The following is a 15,615-nucleotide window of genomic DNA, read 5'->3' on the forward strand; positions in this document are numbered from 1 at the left end:
TGCACTATAGGATTCAATGATTCTAACTCACTGTCAGACTGCATGTAATCCCAGTTCCCTCCACCACAGCTTCTGACGCTGCTGTGACTAGAGAGTGACTGGCCACCCTTAACATTAAATGGCTGCGGGCAGCTAGTATCATCGCCGTTAATGCCTCGGATGTGGGAAAGGAAACCCACCATCTTAAAATTCTTGGCCAAGGAGATATCATGACAGATGATCAAAAACTCGGTCGCAGAGGAAAGATTTGAGGGGCATCTTAGAGGAGGGAAAGAGAGGTCAGAAACGCTGGAAGTTTTAGGGTGCTAATTCTGGAGAATTGCCAATGGTGGAGCAATTATCATGTGGAGATGCCAGCGTTGGACTGGGGTAAGCACAGTAAGAAGTCTCACAAAACCAGGTTGAAGTACACAAGCCACAAACTTTTGGGGCGCTGCTCCTTCGTCAGGTGAGTGCCACTCCTGATGGAGGAGCAGCACTCCGAAAGCTTATGCTACCAAATAAACTGGCTGGACTTCAACCTGGTGTTGTGAGACTTCTTACAGAACAATTATAATCAGGGATGCTCAAGAAGCCAAAATTGGATGGTCACAGATATCAGTCGTAATGTTTAGAAATATTATTCAGGAGAAGGAATAGAATATTTTTGTATAAGTACACCCATGTTTTATTGATTTGATTAATATTTTCTTTAAGTGATGAGTTTGCTGTTGTCGTGATTGTGGAAATTAGCTTGGAGTCGCTGTAACAGCAGAGAGCCAAATTGAAACACTGAATTGTAATGATGAACATTGCAGGTTTTAGAGTAGCAGGGGAAGGGGAATACAATTCCACAGATTAACAAGTTAGTAACAAAAGCAAATTCATAATCAAAAAGTAATTCATTTCACAAAGAACTTTGGGGTGTATAAGCGTAAGTATATTTATTTGCAATTTGTTGGATTTAAAAGAAAACTGATTTCAAAGCTGCTTTCGAAATTGCTGTGGGGGCGAGACTTGTTTTTAAAAGGCACCCTATTGGGAAGCTTTCCTATTTAACTAAGGTGTTAACGAGCAGACTTCTTTTAAAAGTGGGCCTCAGTGTTTACAGATCTGTGCAATTACTGTGAAATGAGTGGAACACAGACTTTTACAGCTTTAAAACTTAAAACAAAAATCAAAAGCAAAAGACTGGATTTTGGCTACCGGAGTGGGTAATTCAAGTCAGGAAATATCACAATTCATCGGACTCACCTCAATTAACTGTAGTCAGGAGCATGCAATTTGCACCTCAGGGGAGCAGGTACAGTCTGGAGTCAGGTCCTGAATTAGACCATAAGCAGCCATGGGGGCAAGAGCCAAAGCAGGCTGCTCAGAAGATACGTCTTGATCCTCGGAGATTTCCCACTATTGTTTTCGAACTAGGCAGAATCGGTAATCCTCACCAATCACACTTCTCAATCCCCACCCACCTCCCCTGGCCCTTCAAACCCTCCATGGGAATGGGTGAATTCCCATTCACCTGGCGTTCACCGTGGGCAAACCTAAGGAGCCATATGGAGATTGAAAATAACAATCTAACGCAGCTGTCACTAAAACTCCCATTCTTACCCAATTACAGCATGTAAATCTCCTCAAGTTGTTAATCTCTTATTAAAACAAACACACTTTTATTCTGAACCCCCACATCAAAGACAACTGTGGAGTAGCCAAAATGGGGTCAGTTTGAGCTCGGCATTGAGTTCAAATGGCCCTGCTGAGTTCAGGTTTCCTACTGTTTAAATCAAACCCCTACCACCATTTCCACCAGAAAACATTGCTCTGTCAGAACTGGAGTGCATATCTGGGTCCCGCCTGTAGAATCCTCCCGACGGAGTGAAAAACTAGCTGAAAGAAAGCAGCACTTTATCTACTCACACAGAATTTCCAGCATATTAGATTTGCCCCGCAGCAGTCAGAATCTTCAGTCCTGAAGGAAAATCATTAAGAGTTTTCTCTTTTATTATCATGATTTGCACGTCAGGTTCTGTCATCTTGTGGGATTTGAGTTTTGCCATCTTGACAGAAAGAGGGTGCTTGCTGATTGTAATTCTAAGACTGTTTTCTGTTCTGAATAGTTCACTTTCATTTTCACATAACTTTAATTTGAAGGGACTTTCTTCAGTAAATCCATTAGCTCAGTACCATTAGAATATTTATGAAGCAGCAGGTTTTACTGGATATGCAGTGAGGCCATTCTATAAATTAACATTGGGATATTTTGAAGAGTTTCACAAGTGAAACGTTTCCACGTACTCAAGAGCCAAGCATTGCAACACCAACAGTATTTTATTGTCTTTGTTCCAATCTGAGATCTTCCTCTTATGTTTTATTACATGAAAGCCATCACTGTAAATAGGGCATTTATCTTACTGTGTAAACATCTATTTTAATTTGATTATTCTACACAGCTATTGGAGGCAACCACCTTTCACTCTGTGTGGAGTTTGCACGTTCACCCTGTATCTATGTGGGTTTCCTCCAGGTGCTCCGGATCCTCTCACAATCCGAGGGTGTGCAGGTCAGAAGGATTGGCCATGGTAAATGTGTGAGGCTATGGGGATACGGCAGGGGAGAAGGCTTGGGTAAGATACTCTGTCAGAGAGTCCATGCGGTCTTGATGGGCCAAATGGCCTCTTCTGCACTGTAGAGACACTATGATTCTAGATTCTAACTCAAGCTGATGCTGGCAACCTGAAATAAAATCAGAAAATGCTGGTGACACTGCAGGCAGGGTCTGTAAAGACAGAGAGTGTAAAAAGCCTCACAACACCTAGTTAAAGTCCAACCAATTTATTTGATAGTAAACCCACAAGCTTTCGAAAGCTTGTGGGTTTACTATCAAATAAATTGGTTGGACTTTAACCTGGTGTTGTGAGACTTTTTACTGTGTTTACCCCAGTCCAACGCCGGCATCTCCACATCAAGTCAGAGAGAAACAGAGTTGAGGTGCAGGATTCTCCCATTTTGAGACTAAGTGCGGTGGAGATGGCACCCACAACATCTGTCTCGCTGATCGGAGTAGCAGGATCCTGCACCAGGTTGTGTGCATGGAACCTCATTAATTATGCACAGGCAACTTCCTCTCCAATTCTGCTGCTGAGTCGGCAGCTGATTCGTCCGCCCACCCTTAGCTGACGTGTTTGATGCTCCCGGCGCCATACTACTTCAACACCAGTCCAGCAGCACACTCATATCATCTCTCCAGTCCACTTTGCCTTCACCAGACAGTGCAGGATGTCAGCAGCCCAGAGGCAAAATGCTAAAGAAGAAATCTGTTCCTCGATTCATGAGATTACGGGGATAGGACATGGGTGGGATTGGTGTCGGTGAAGGCTCGACGGGCTGAATGGCCTCCTTCTGCACTTTAGGGCTTCTATGAAAACTGAGGGTAGCTTTAAAAAGCCCACATTCGGACTTGTTTAAAAGTATTAATGTCACTATGTGAGTCATTTAAATGATAGGTTTTATCATACTGCATACTCTCTATGCTTACTGCAGTCCCAGAATAAAATCAACACTATTTTTTAACATGGAAACCACTGAGACAATTACTTTTTCCAATCCAGCATGGGTTTTGTACTTCTTAGGCTCGGTACCCACTAATATTTCCAGGCTAATTCATAACAAGCTGTACAAACCCAGTGCAGAATCATTTCAAAATGATCTATTTTAAAATAGCCTCTTGAAGTGGTTTCAAATGGATAATTAAAGCATGAGCCAATTGCTTTTATGTGAGCACATGGGAAAAAGTCATTGAAGTCAGTTCCAAAGTACATAAAAAGCAAACAGGCTGCAAACTGAAACCAAAATCTATCGCTGTGGACTGAGGTATATTAGATACTGATCCCATTAATTGAAAAATTAGCTTCCTGCCTTCAGCGAACTTATTTTTGGTTTGATTGGTGGAATAAAAACATGGTCCTTTTTAATCATTAGAAGTGGGTGACCTCCCACTGATGCTAGAAAGCCAAGTGTTGTTCCTTGACGTGGTAAAACATGACTTGGAGCAGCTACATGATGCTCTTACTCACCGAGTTACACTTCACAGATCATCTCTGAGTGTTCTGGGTTAAGCAGTAGGTGTTTCATAGAACTATCGAGAAAGGATCATAAAAACATACAACACAGAAGGAAACCATGCGGCCCACTGTGCCAATGCTGGTTCTTTGAAAGGGCAGTCTTATTTGCTGTCCCATGTCTGCATTTTTTGTCCAGGACCCTGTAAAATCCTTATCCTTAAGCAACTGTCCGACTCTGTTTCAAAATTATTTATGGAATCAGCTTCTACCATTGATACCAGTGGAGAGTTTCAGATCCTGATAACTCCCTGAATGAAAAAATAAGTTCTCATCTCCCATCCGGATCTTCTTTCAACGGTTTTAATCCACCCCTACATTTATAGGCAGGCATTTAGAAAACTTCCTTCAGTGTCCATCTCCGGTTATCTCTCTGGTGGTCAACCACAGTACACTGATGATCTGGCAGGTTTGAGAGCAGGTCATTCACTCGATCCTATTCAGCAATAACTATAGAATCCCTATAGTGCAGAAGGACGCCGTTTGGCCCATTAATCTGCACCAATTCTCTGAAATAGCATCTTACCCAGGTGCACCCACCTGCCCTATCTCCACAACCCTGCACATCCAACATGGAGAATATATCTAACTCACACAACTTTGAACATAAGAGGCAATTTAGCATGGACAATCCTCCCAACCTGCATATCTTGGGTCACTAGGGTCAATTTAGCATAGCCAATCCATATAACCTGCACATCTTGGGTCACTAAGGGTCAATTTAGCATGGCCAATCCATCTAATCTCACATCTTTAGACTGTGGGAGGAAACTGGAGGAAACCCACACAGACACAGGGAGAACATGCAAACTCCACACAGCCAGTCACCCAAGGCCAGAATCAAACCCAGGTTTCTCATGCAGTGAGGCAGCAAGTGCCTCTGTGGCGTTGTGTTGCCCTGATATGGCTCATTTAATGTCCCAGCAGAAAGAGTAATTAAAAAACAGAAGAGACAAAAACAGAAAGCTCCATTTAAGAACTTTGTTAAAGTTCTATTAGTCTTCTAGGTAAAATTCTAAACTCAAGATCCTATCTACCATCAATGGATATAAAGTGCTCCAAGCTAAATACGATAGCTAAAATACGATTCAATGCAGAACCCGGGCTTAATCTGGTGCCTTTGGACAGCGTTTATCATTCTATCAACGCCACTAAATCAGACATTTATCTCATTCCTTAACGCAGGACATGCTATGTGCAATTTGTTACTATATTTGCCTACCTTACAACAGTAACTACACTGTGAAGCAGTTCAAATTGCCAGAGGACATGAAAGAAGCAGACAGGATCTAAAGGGAATAGAGGAAATCTGATAAGGATGCAAGGGGATAAGGTTTTGGGGAAGGGGATGTTTTAAGGAAGTGGATTAGCCATGCTAAATTGCCCTTTGGTGTCCCAAGATGTGTAGGTTAGGGGGACTAGTGGATAAATACGTGGGGTTACAGGGATAGGGTGGGGGAGAGATGGGCCCGGGTAAGATGCTCTGTCGGAGAGTCAGGGTAGACTTGATGGGCCGAATGGCCCGCTCCTGCAGTATAGGGATTGTATGAGTCTGCTTCCATTGAAAAATGTCAAGATCTTAATTGCCACTAGTTCAAAGCCTATCAATGGCCGCTTAGCACCAGGCAGTCATAGAGAGTGGTGGAAAGAAACCAGCGTGCCGGGCATTCAGATCCTATAGCCCCAGCAGCACGTACATGTGGTTATCGAGGAAAGTTAGCCCAGCAATAATACCTGCTGGGGAAAGCAGAAAATGATCTAACCTGATTTTACCTGCTTTTCCACCACTCTTCCCACATGGTTTTACATTTTACACATGAATTTGTAGTTTTTGGGTAAAGGACCAAGGAGGCCCATGGAGTTCCAGGTGGTAATGGATCAACAAGAGTGAAACTGATTTTTGCCTGGAAGGATATTGGGAGATAATGTTTTAAAGTCTATTTATTAGTCGCAAGTATGACTTACATTAACACTGCAATGAAGTTGCTGTGAAATTCCCCTAGTCGCCACAGTCCAGCGCCTGTTTGGGTCAATGCACCTAACCAGCACATCTTTCAGATTGTGAGAGGAAGCTGGAGCACCTGGAGGAAACCCACATAGACACAGGGAGAATGTGCAAACTCCACATGGACAGTGACCCAAGCTGAGAATCAAACCTGGGGTCCCTGGCACTGTGAGGGAGCAGTGCTAACCACTGCGCCGCCCCAAGGCAAATCAGCATCTAGTTTTCCACTGAAATGATTTCCTTTTCTCTTGACATCAATTGAAATCAGGCAGGTATCAAGTAGCCTGCCTCAGTGCTGTCGCCCAAAGCAAACTTTACCCTCAACACTTTCAGGGGCAGTGGGGAGAGGAGAAAATTGTCAGGAAAAAGAAATAAAATGTATTTGAAAAAGGATACGGGAAAGGATCAGAACTGAGTAAGCAACAGAGTGTTGACAATTTGACGTTTAAAAATTGGGATTGATAGCTTAATTGTGTTTTAAATTGGTCTTATTAAAACCAGAAGAAGCAGTAACAGATCCTGGGGGGAGATTATCAACAGCAACTCATTCTGGGAAAAACGGCAGGCAATGGATGCAAATTGGTAAAATCTGCACTGGGGCCAAGAGATTTTCTAGAAGTCAAATCTTTTGGTCAACTTATAAAAGGGGAATTTATTGATTTTTTTTTGTCAGGGGGTCAGGGGTCTTGACACCTTCTCCCAACCCATCTGGTGGGTATTTGTGAATTTTGCTAGTAAAATGGCTGTATGACAGGATGGATTATTCAAACAAGGGAACTCCCTCCAGCCCCAGCAAAGCCCAGCAGGGTTAACGACAGAGGTTCCCAGCAGGCAGATTTGATTTAATTTATTATTGTCACACGTATTATCATGCAGTGAAAAGTATTGTTTCTTGTGCGCTATACTGTTCGTAGAGAAGGAAACAAGACCGTGCAGAATGTAGTGATACAGTCGTAGCTAAGGTGTAGAGAAAGATCAACTTAATGCGAGGTAGGTCCATTCAAAAGTCTGACGGCAGCAGGGAAGAAGCTGTTCTTGAGTCGGTGGGTACATGTCCTCAGACTTTAGTATCTTTTTCCTGATGGAAGAAGGTGGAAGAGAGAATGTCCGGGGTGCGTGGGGCCCTTAATTATGCTGGCTGCTTTGCCAAGGCAGCGGGCAGGATCGACAGTGTTAATGGATGGAAGGCTGGTAGTCGATATTTATGCCCGGGTTGAAAGACTGGCACATTTTTGAGCCTTTTGTGCTTTGCATTTGCAAACAATAGGGACATAATGTCCAGCGAATGCTTATTTGTTTCAAATCAGTTTCACAAATTTGGTATCGATGAATTGAACATTTGCTCCCCAACGATAGATCAAAGCAATAGATTTGTATTCATATGAAAGAATGACTTTGGCACAAGGTAAGGGCAGCAGGCAAAAAAAAATACAACAAACAAACAAGAGTTTGGCTTTCAGTCAGATGTCCTTGAAAGGAAAGAGGAATCTCAATATCCCTCTGTACCAAAAACATGACTGTATTAGAAATATAACAGAATTTGATATACTTTTAGTGATTTAATGATTAGTGATATCAGACCATCTTGAAATCTTTCTGTGCATGCATACACTGTTAGAGTTGCATCATAGAATCCATAAAATCCCTACAGTGCAGAAAGAGGCCATTTGGCCCATCAAGTCTGCACCTCCCAGCACTATCCCTGTAACCCCATGCATTTACCTCCCCCGGACACTAAGTAGCAATTTAGCATGGCCAATCTAACCGCCCACCTTTGCACTGTGGGAGGAAAACAGAGCACCCGGAGGAAAGCAACACAGACGCAGGGAGAACGTGCAAACTCCACACGGATGGTGACCCGAGACGGGAATTGAACTTGGGTCCCTGGCGCCGTGCGGCAGCAATGCTAACCACTGTGCCACCTTGCTGCATCGAAAGCCATCTGAGCAATGGTATAGCCTTTTGCCTCTGAGGTGATTCTCCCTCCGAGTTACTGTCCCTTTCTGTGCTCAAGCACGTGGCCGCTCATCTCAATCTTTCCACAATTTGAAGGGTTTTCATGGCTGTGAGCACACGCCCAAGCATCCTGAACTAATGTCCCGTAAAGGACCCCACTGCAATTGTGCCAGTCATCTTTCCTTAGTTTTGTCAAATAGCCCACAGTTTCTATAGATATAGCTTTTCTATAGATCTAGCTCTTGGGGCTAAAGGGGTAAAGGGATATTGGGGGGGGGGGGGCGGGGGGTGGTGCGAGATTGAATTCGATGATTGACCGTAATCAAAATGAATGGTGGAGCAGGCTTACTCCTGCTTCTATTTTCTACGTTTCTATGTCCCCATTTAGACAGGAAAAACAATGATGTTGGGAAAAGCACCAGAAACTTGTTGACTCCAGCCACACAACCTATCCCCCCACCACTCCCAACACCGCTGCACCGCCCGCCCCTCTGCCACCACCCCCACTTCCCCCTGCCCGCCACCATCATCACCAGCCCGCCCCCAGCAGGCACCATAATCCTCAGAACAGGGTGACAAGGATGGTGGGCTCAGTAAGATTGATAAATTTATTGGCAAATTCTCTAACTGGATGGAAAACTAACAAAGGAAGGCAGAAGATGATGCTAAAAAGATGATGGGGGACTGAGAGAAGAGGCAGTGACTGGTGAAAGTTTTGCAGAGAACTGCTTCAAATATCCAGCTGTCAGTCTGACATCAAGAAGTGCCTTTCCTGTTTAACTGTGAATGTATTAAAATGTGCCAGTGGCATTAAGCTAAGTAACTAGAGAAGGAGGACGGAAAGATTGATTGCATTTAAAGGGATCTAAACCAATTCAGCAGATTGCCTCAGATTTTAATGGACATGAATGTAAATTTATGCGAATGGCAAGAGGAAATATGAAGTGCATACATGATGAAGGGATATCTATTAGCAAAGATGGAACAGGAAAAGGATTTGGATGTAATTGTCAAAGATCTATTGAAATTTCTAGTCAATGTGAAGCTGTTGTCAACAAAATCACATTTTAACATGTGTCCCAAGGGCATGCATTTTCTTTTATTCTTTTGCCAATTTGGCCCTCTTGGCTTCTCACACTCTGGTATCTCACCCAAAAATATTGGGGGGCACAGATAAGGTAGATAGTCAACATCTTTTCCCAAAGGTAAGGGAGTCTAAAACTAAAGGGCACAGATTTAAGGTGAGAGGGGAAAGATACAAAAGGGTCCAGAGGGGTAATTTTTTCATGCACAGGGTGATGAGTGTCTGGAACGAGCTGCCAGAGGTAGTAGTAGAGGCAGGTACAATTTTGTCTTTTAAAAAGCATTTAGACAGTTACATGGGTAAGATGGGTATAGAGGGATATGGGCCAAATGCGGGCAATTGAGGCTAGCTTAGGGGTTTGAAAAAAAAGGGTGGCATGGACAAGTTGGCTGACGGGTCTGTTTCCATGCTGTAAATCTCTATGACTCTGTGACTTGATGATAAACACAAATTAAGGAACTACTAAACACATTCACAAGGTACGTTGCTTCAATGAGTTGATCTGCATTATTAGCTGCAGCCTCAGTATGTTTTATCTCTACAAACTGTGGTCAATTCTCTGAATGGGACATGGACAACAAGAAGTATATCTCTATGTTCATCCATTTAAAGAATAGATGAGGTGCTCTCTGCTCCACAGGTGAAAGGTGACTGCATGCCTCATGCCAGAATTGACTTTAGCTGATGTGAACATTTTTCTGTTTATTTGGGCTAAACCATAAAAAGGGCTGGAATGTTGAAAATTTCCTTTTCGCTTATGGATTTGAATCAAGCCAACACAAGTTCTGTATTAGATCAATCAGGGATAATCTCAGACTGGTGCTTAGCAAGCACAATCCACTCTCTTTATCCTACACTTCTTAAATTAGGGTTAAGGAGTTATGTTGGGACAGAGTCAAGGAGATTTACCATGATTTCAGGAGCTTTTAAAGGGACAGAGTATTAGATTGAATTTACAGCGCAGAAGCAGGCAGGACAACTGAAGAGGATGTTTAAGTTCTATGTGATCTTCTTCCCACTTACTTCAACCCACAGCAACTTATTGTAGAAGGAAATTTATACAATGTTTAATCCATGTCATGCCTTATGGGAGTATGTGACAAGGCAGAGCAGCTAAAACAGTTTAAAAACAAAATCTAGTGCCAAGTAAAGAATATGTATTACCATAATGACAATGAGCATTGTTGTGTTCCCAATCACTGAGATGTTAAAGTAATACTCACCTTTCCAGTCCAATGAAGAGACTAAATTTCTAACTCTTGTATTCTCTTTTGTCTTTCAGTCAAACAAGGTTCCTGTGGTGCAGCCATCCCATGCAGTCCATCCCCTCACACCTCTCATTTCGTACAGCAATGAGCACTTTGCTCCCAGTTCCCACTCACCGCACCTTCCAGCTGAAATCAACCAGAAAACAGGTAGGAGGATCGGCACTTCAGATTGCCATTGTTTCAATCACTCCTGACATGTTAAGGCTGCTGATAAAATGACAACCGTAGCGGTAACACATTTAACTCGCAGAGTGAGAGAACCGAGTTCAGATCCAGATCTCATGCTTGAGTGGACAGAAGCAGTTTGTAATCTTAGTCAAGAATAGAGGGGATTCGAGGGAGGTGGCTGTTATCCATCTGTGTGGTGAGATACAGTGGCACTGAACTTTGGAGTACCATGGAACAGGGACAGATGCAATTAGATCCACTCCATTTAGTTCCAAGTTGGAGTTGTAACTGGTACCCTCCCTACCACAATAGAAAGTGAATTAGGGTGGCACGGTGGCACAGTGGTTAGCATTGCTGCCTCACAGTGCCAGAGATCTGTGTTTAATTCCGGCCTCGGGTAACTGTCTGTGTGGAGGCTGCATGTTCTCCCCATGTCTGCATGGGTTTCCTCTGGGTGCTCTGGTTTCCTCCCAAGATGTGCGGGTTAGGTTGATTGGCCATGCTAAATTGCCCCTTAGTGTCCCAAGATGTGTAGTTCAGAGGGATTAACTGAGTAAATATGTCAGGTTACAGGGATAGGGGCTGGGTGGGATTGTTGTTAGTGCAGGCTCGATAGCCTGAATGGCCTCCCTCTGCAATGTAGTTTTACTATTCTAAATTGGAAGTGAATATCGTGACTGAAGGTCCCAGCATTTTGTTGCAGCTGGCTACAGGTGGCATTGGCAGCTGTCTGCAAGATGCCACACAACCTCATGCACAAGATAGTAGTTGTGATAAAATAGAAACGGGCAATGAATTGCAAGAAAAAGAAACGGCTAAACTTCTACAGTGGCCTGCCTTACTTTCAATAAATAGAAGCACATTGATTCAGAGAGGGCCGCGGACAAGCTGTCAAATTATTCTGACTTGAGCAAACGTCTTGAAATAAAACTCTGCACACTGGCTCCACAAAGAGCTTCCTGCTTGCAGCTCACATTACCATCTCCCAAAAACCTTCCCGCTTTTAAAGGAACAGTTCACATTCCTATAAAGATTTTGCAAATCATTTTGTCAGTGATCTGCTCCCAGGAAGAAATCAAACCAGGTGTGAAGATCGAAAAGAAAGTTGCATTGAGCAATTGAAGGTAACAATCTACAGCATGCAAACCAAAGAGTTAGTCTTCTTCATTGCCCTAGCTCAATCTCCAACCCTGACTGAAAAATCCTCAGTGCAATCCCATTACCAGGCAATGAGAAAAAAGCTCCCTTAAATTCTTAGTAAGTGTCCTTTTTTTTGTTCATTCGTGTGATACGGGCATTGCTGGCTGGCCAGTATTTATTGCCTATCCCTAGTTTCCCTTTTTCAGAGGGCAGTTGGAGTCACATGTCAGCCATACCAGGTAAGGACGGCAGATTTCCTTCCCTAAAGTATATTAGGGTTTTTCCTGACAATCAACAGTGGTTTCATGGTCATCAGTAGATTCTTAATTCCAGATATATTTTTAATAAATTCAAATTCCACCTCTGCTGAGGCGGGATTTGAATCCAGGTTCCCAGGACGTTAGCTGAGTTTCAGGTTTAGTAGTCTAGTGATAATACCACTAACCCATCTCCTTCCCTGCTGAAATATACAAATCAGAAGGTTTCATCCCTAGTAATTGCTGAGTGAACTGATCTCAGCTGGATGCCAGTGATTGATCTTGAAGTTTTCAGGCTAAAAAGATGAAACATTTCCCAGTGTACGTACTTGTGATTTCTATTGGAAAGTGCACGCTTGTGGGAAACATCTGACTCATGTTAAAAAAGCCAGTGATGCACACTAGCCTCGTGGGTCGAAGGACAAAGCAAAATTTAAAACAAAAACTCAAAGACAGCTGTGAAAAAACTTGCTCAGAAATTATTTTTTCCAAATTAACCTTAACAAAAATAAATGCCAGCATCTGTAAGCATGAAACTAGCATTGGGTGTCAGACAGTGGTTTAACCTTTTCCTTCCCAAGCAACTAAAAGCATTTGAATTAATTAATGAGATATGCGATTGTGGTATACTTGTGTCAGGGATTTGACCGGAAATAACAGTGAAAAGGCAAAGTGATCTTTACATTGTGAGTAATATCTAAATGTCAAGTCAGGTCAATGTGAGACTGAGCTTTGGAGTCTGTGCTACTTAAAAGAAGTTGTGTCATCACGTTTGGGAGCTTTGTGGTCATGTTTAGTTTGTAGTAGAATTTGGAGTTTGCTCTGAACACTTCGTTGGAACCTTGCTGCCACAGTTTGTATCAGAAGGAACATTCATTCTGCACCAAAACCTACATTCAACGTATTGAGCCTTTCTCTTTGCATTTCTTCATTATTCTGAGGTTCACTTTTATCATCAAACTTTATGGTGTGATTTCAGCTCTGTCTACTTGGCAGAAGGCTAGATAGACTCAATGACGTCCCACTACCTTCCACATTTCCTCCACTTTATCCTACTCTTCTGAACTGATGGAAAGGTCACCCTCTGGAAATTGGAGATAGAGGCCGGAATTCTCCAACCTCACCCCTGGCTGGGATTCTCCGATCCCACTGCTGTGAATGGAGATTTTGCTGAGCATCAAATTCTCCGTTTGTGCTGGTGGCAGTAATGCCTGAGACCAGGAAATTCCTGTCGGAGTGTGTGGGGATGGGGTGGGACTGGATTTTGGAGTCTGGAGGATCTTGTAAGGGTTTGTTCAGTAGGTCTCACTAAGAGGTTCAGAGGCTTGTACAGTTGAACAGTAGTGTTTATTGATAATATATAATTATTTACATATGTACAAAGTATAGCTCTGACTAAGCAACAACTTCATGCTGACTTTTCCATGGCTCTCTCTATGCAGCTCTGTCCCCTGTCTGTTGGCATATGTTTGGTGCTATTCTTCAGTCCCACATTAATTCTTGCTATGCCAAACACTCTTATACTACGTCTCCCTCCCCCCAAGTCTGTAACCAATGTATTTACAATACAACCTTTCTTTCGGTGTGACCACTCTCCACGTGCTCACTCAGGTCTCTGACTTTATGAACTCTGATGATCTGGAGGCTTGCCAAATCCCCTCGGTCTGGCCACATTTGGAGGAGTGATAGGCTCAGCTCAGTTGGACAAGTTTTGCTGTTTTGGAGGTTAAAATCTTAGTGTTCTGTCTTTCCAGCATATGTTGTCTCCATCTGATCCACTTTATGATGCTCCTCGGAGTTGATCTTTTCCCTATCAATGACCCATCTGCTTTGTTCAGACATTATAGACTTGCCCCATTCCTTCCAGAGGGAGTGTTCACACCGTCCCTTCATCATATGAACACGGATTTTCTTTTTCACTGGGGCCTGCCATGATTTTTCTGGGAGTTGATGGTGCCTCTCCATTGCGTTTGTATGTTCCACATGCATGAGCCCACCTTGCAGTTTGGCTTTGACCCTCATGCTGTATTCATTGCTGTGCCCTTGAACTCGCTGAGGTGTGTGCTCTGATGGGCTGATTGTCTTTATCCTCCTGTTCCAGCATCGGCTCACTGCTGGGGCCTTCTGCTGGATTGCAGTTAGTTGCCATGGTGTTGTGTGATGGTAACCATTGGAGCCTGAGGTTGGGGCTCATTCCTCTGTTGCTGCTCATTCCTACGAGTGTCTTCCGCTCAAAGTATGGTGAAACTTATCTGAAGGTTTGGTGGTGTGAACAAAGAGGAGCTGCTGCTGCCTGCAAAGAGTGAAGACAGTTCGGACTGAGATCCCATTGAGAGTGGCAGACCATGCTAATAACAAAGGTTATTCTGAAAACTTGTGCCACTGTGAGAAGGGCAACTCAAACATCCCTATTTAAGGGGGAGAAGGATTAGGTTTCAGAATACATAAAATCTTGAATAGCTGCCGCCAGACCAGAGTGTTTTTAGGATCATGCCTACCAGAAGTCGGATTCTGCCGTGGCCACAGAGTGGTGTGTTTGTAACTAGAGGCCCTTCAGCCATAATCCAAGAGGACTGTCACACTGGCTGCCATGTCTAATTTAAAATTAATGAGGTGACCGTTCAATCATTCCAAAAGGAGAATTTGGGATCGTTGACCTCACCCAAGAAATATATGCTGCGTTTCTCCCTGATGTAGTACCTCAAACTTGTAGACATTTTTGGGATCCTCCACACATCTCAATGTCTTAGACTTATTCAGCTTTCCTTAGTCAGATCTTCTTTTGCTCGTGGTATGTCCCAAACAGCATCATCAGCCATTCCAACTGCTATTCAGTCTCCAATGAGCTCTGACTTAGTGTTGTCATAGTGACAGCCTTCAGTCAACCTGTATAATTCATTCAGGTTCTCCAGGCTATTCAATTCACTTGTTAAATTTTGCCATCTCTACAATTTTATTACTTCTTAAATTAAGGAAGGTATTGAAAGATTTCAGAACATTTCTGAACATTGATTTATTTTTTGCCTCTCAATGATGTCTTTGGTTATGGACCTACTGAGTACAGTATTAATTTCTTCAGCCTCTGTCTTCTTATCTAATCCTGAAGCCATCATGTACCTTGAAAATGTTTTTCACCAAAGCCCCCTATTCTGTACCTGGTTTGGCCCTTCAGTCAGCCCAAATTGATCTGGTAGTGTTGATTCATTACTCATAGTTGCTTTTCAGTTCAAGGAAGTGCAACTTTAAATACTGTTTCACTTTTAAAGATGGCACCTCAGTAACCATTTTCTCGATGCTTCTTCCCCCACTTTGTTGGATTTTGGCAAGCTCCCTCAGACATTGTGGGTCCATTTTCAGAGGGATCAATTTTTTATGGAGAATTTTTAAATCGAGGACCAGGGCTCTTTGGAACATTTTTGGAGTTTTTCAGGATGATTTCCAGCTATGGCTGAGTTAAAAAAAAATTTTTAACAGTGCATGGTTGCCATGTAGAATGGCGCCAACCCTGAACCCTGACCAGCCGTGGTGAGTAACGGAACAGACTGCTCTATTTAATTAATGGCCTAAAGACTTTAAAAGGCTAGCTCAGCCTTGCAAGGTCCTTTGACTTTCCAGTTGATAGGGATTCTCAATGGCCCTC

The 15,615-nt window shown here is 43.1% G+C and overlaps 1 protein-coding gene across 5 annotated transcripts in view; it reads left to right on the forward strand.

Moving 5' to 3' along the window:
• LOC145351787 (transcription factor 7-like 2) overlaps positions 1-15,615 on the forward strand; it is a 218,583-nt gene that overhangs the window by 140,649 nt on the left and 62,319 nt on the right. For all 5 annotated transcript variants that reach the window (XM_080201425.1, XM_080201422.1, XM_080201421.1 and 2 more), the window contains exon 4: positions 10,425-10,557. In XM_080201425.1, coding sequence (XP_080057551.1) covers positions 10,425-10,557 — 133 coding nt within the window. The remainder of the gene's footprint in view (positions 1-10,424; positions 10,558-15,615) is intronic.

The sequence above is a fragment of the Carcharhinus amblyrhynchos genome, chromosome 13 (assembly GCF_965287045.1).
Source record: "Carcharhinus amblyrhynchos chromosome 13, sCarAmb.v2.hapA, whole genome shotgun sequence".
In the NCBI taxonomy this organism is placed as follows: Eukaryota; Metazoa; Chordata; class Chondrichthyes; order Carcharhiniformes; family Carcharhinidae; genus Carcharhinus; species Carcharhinus amblyrhynchos.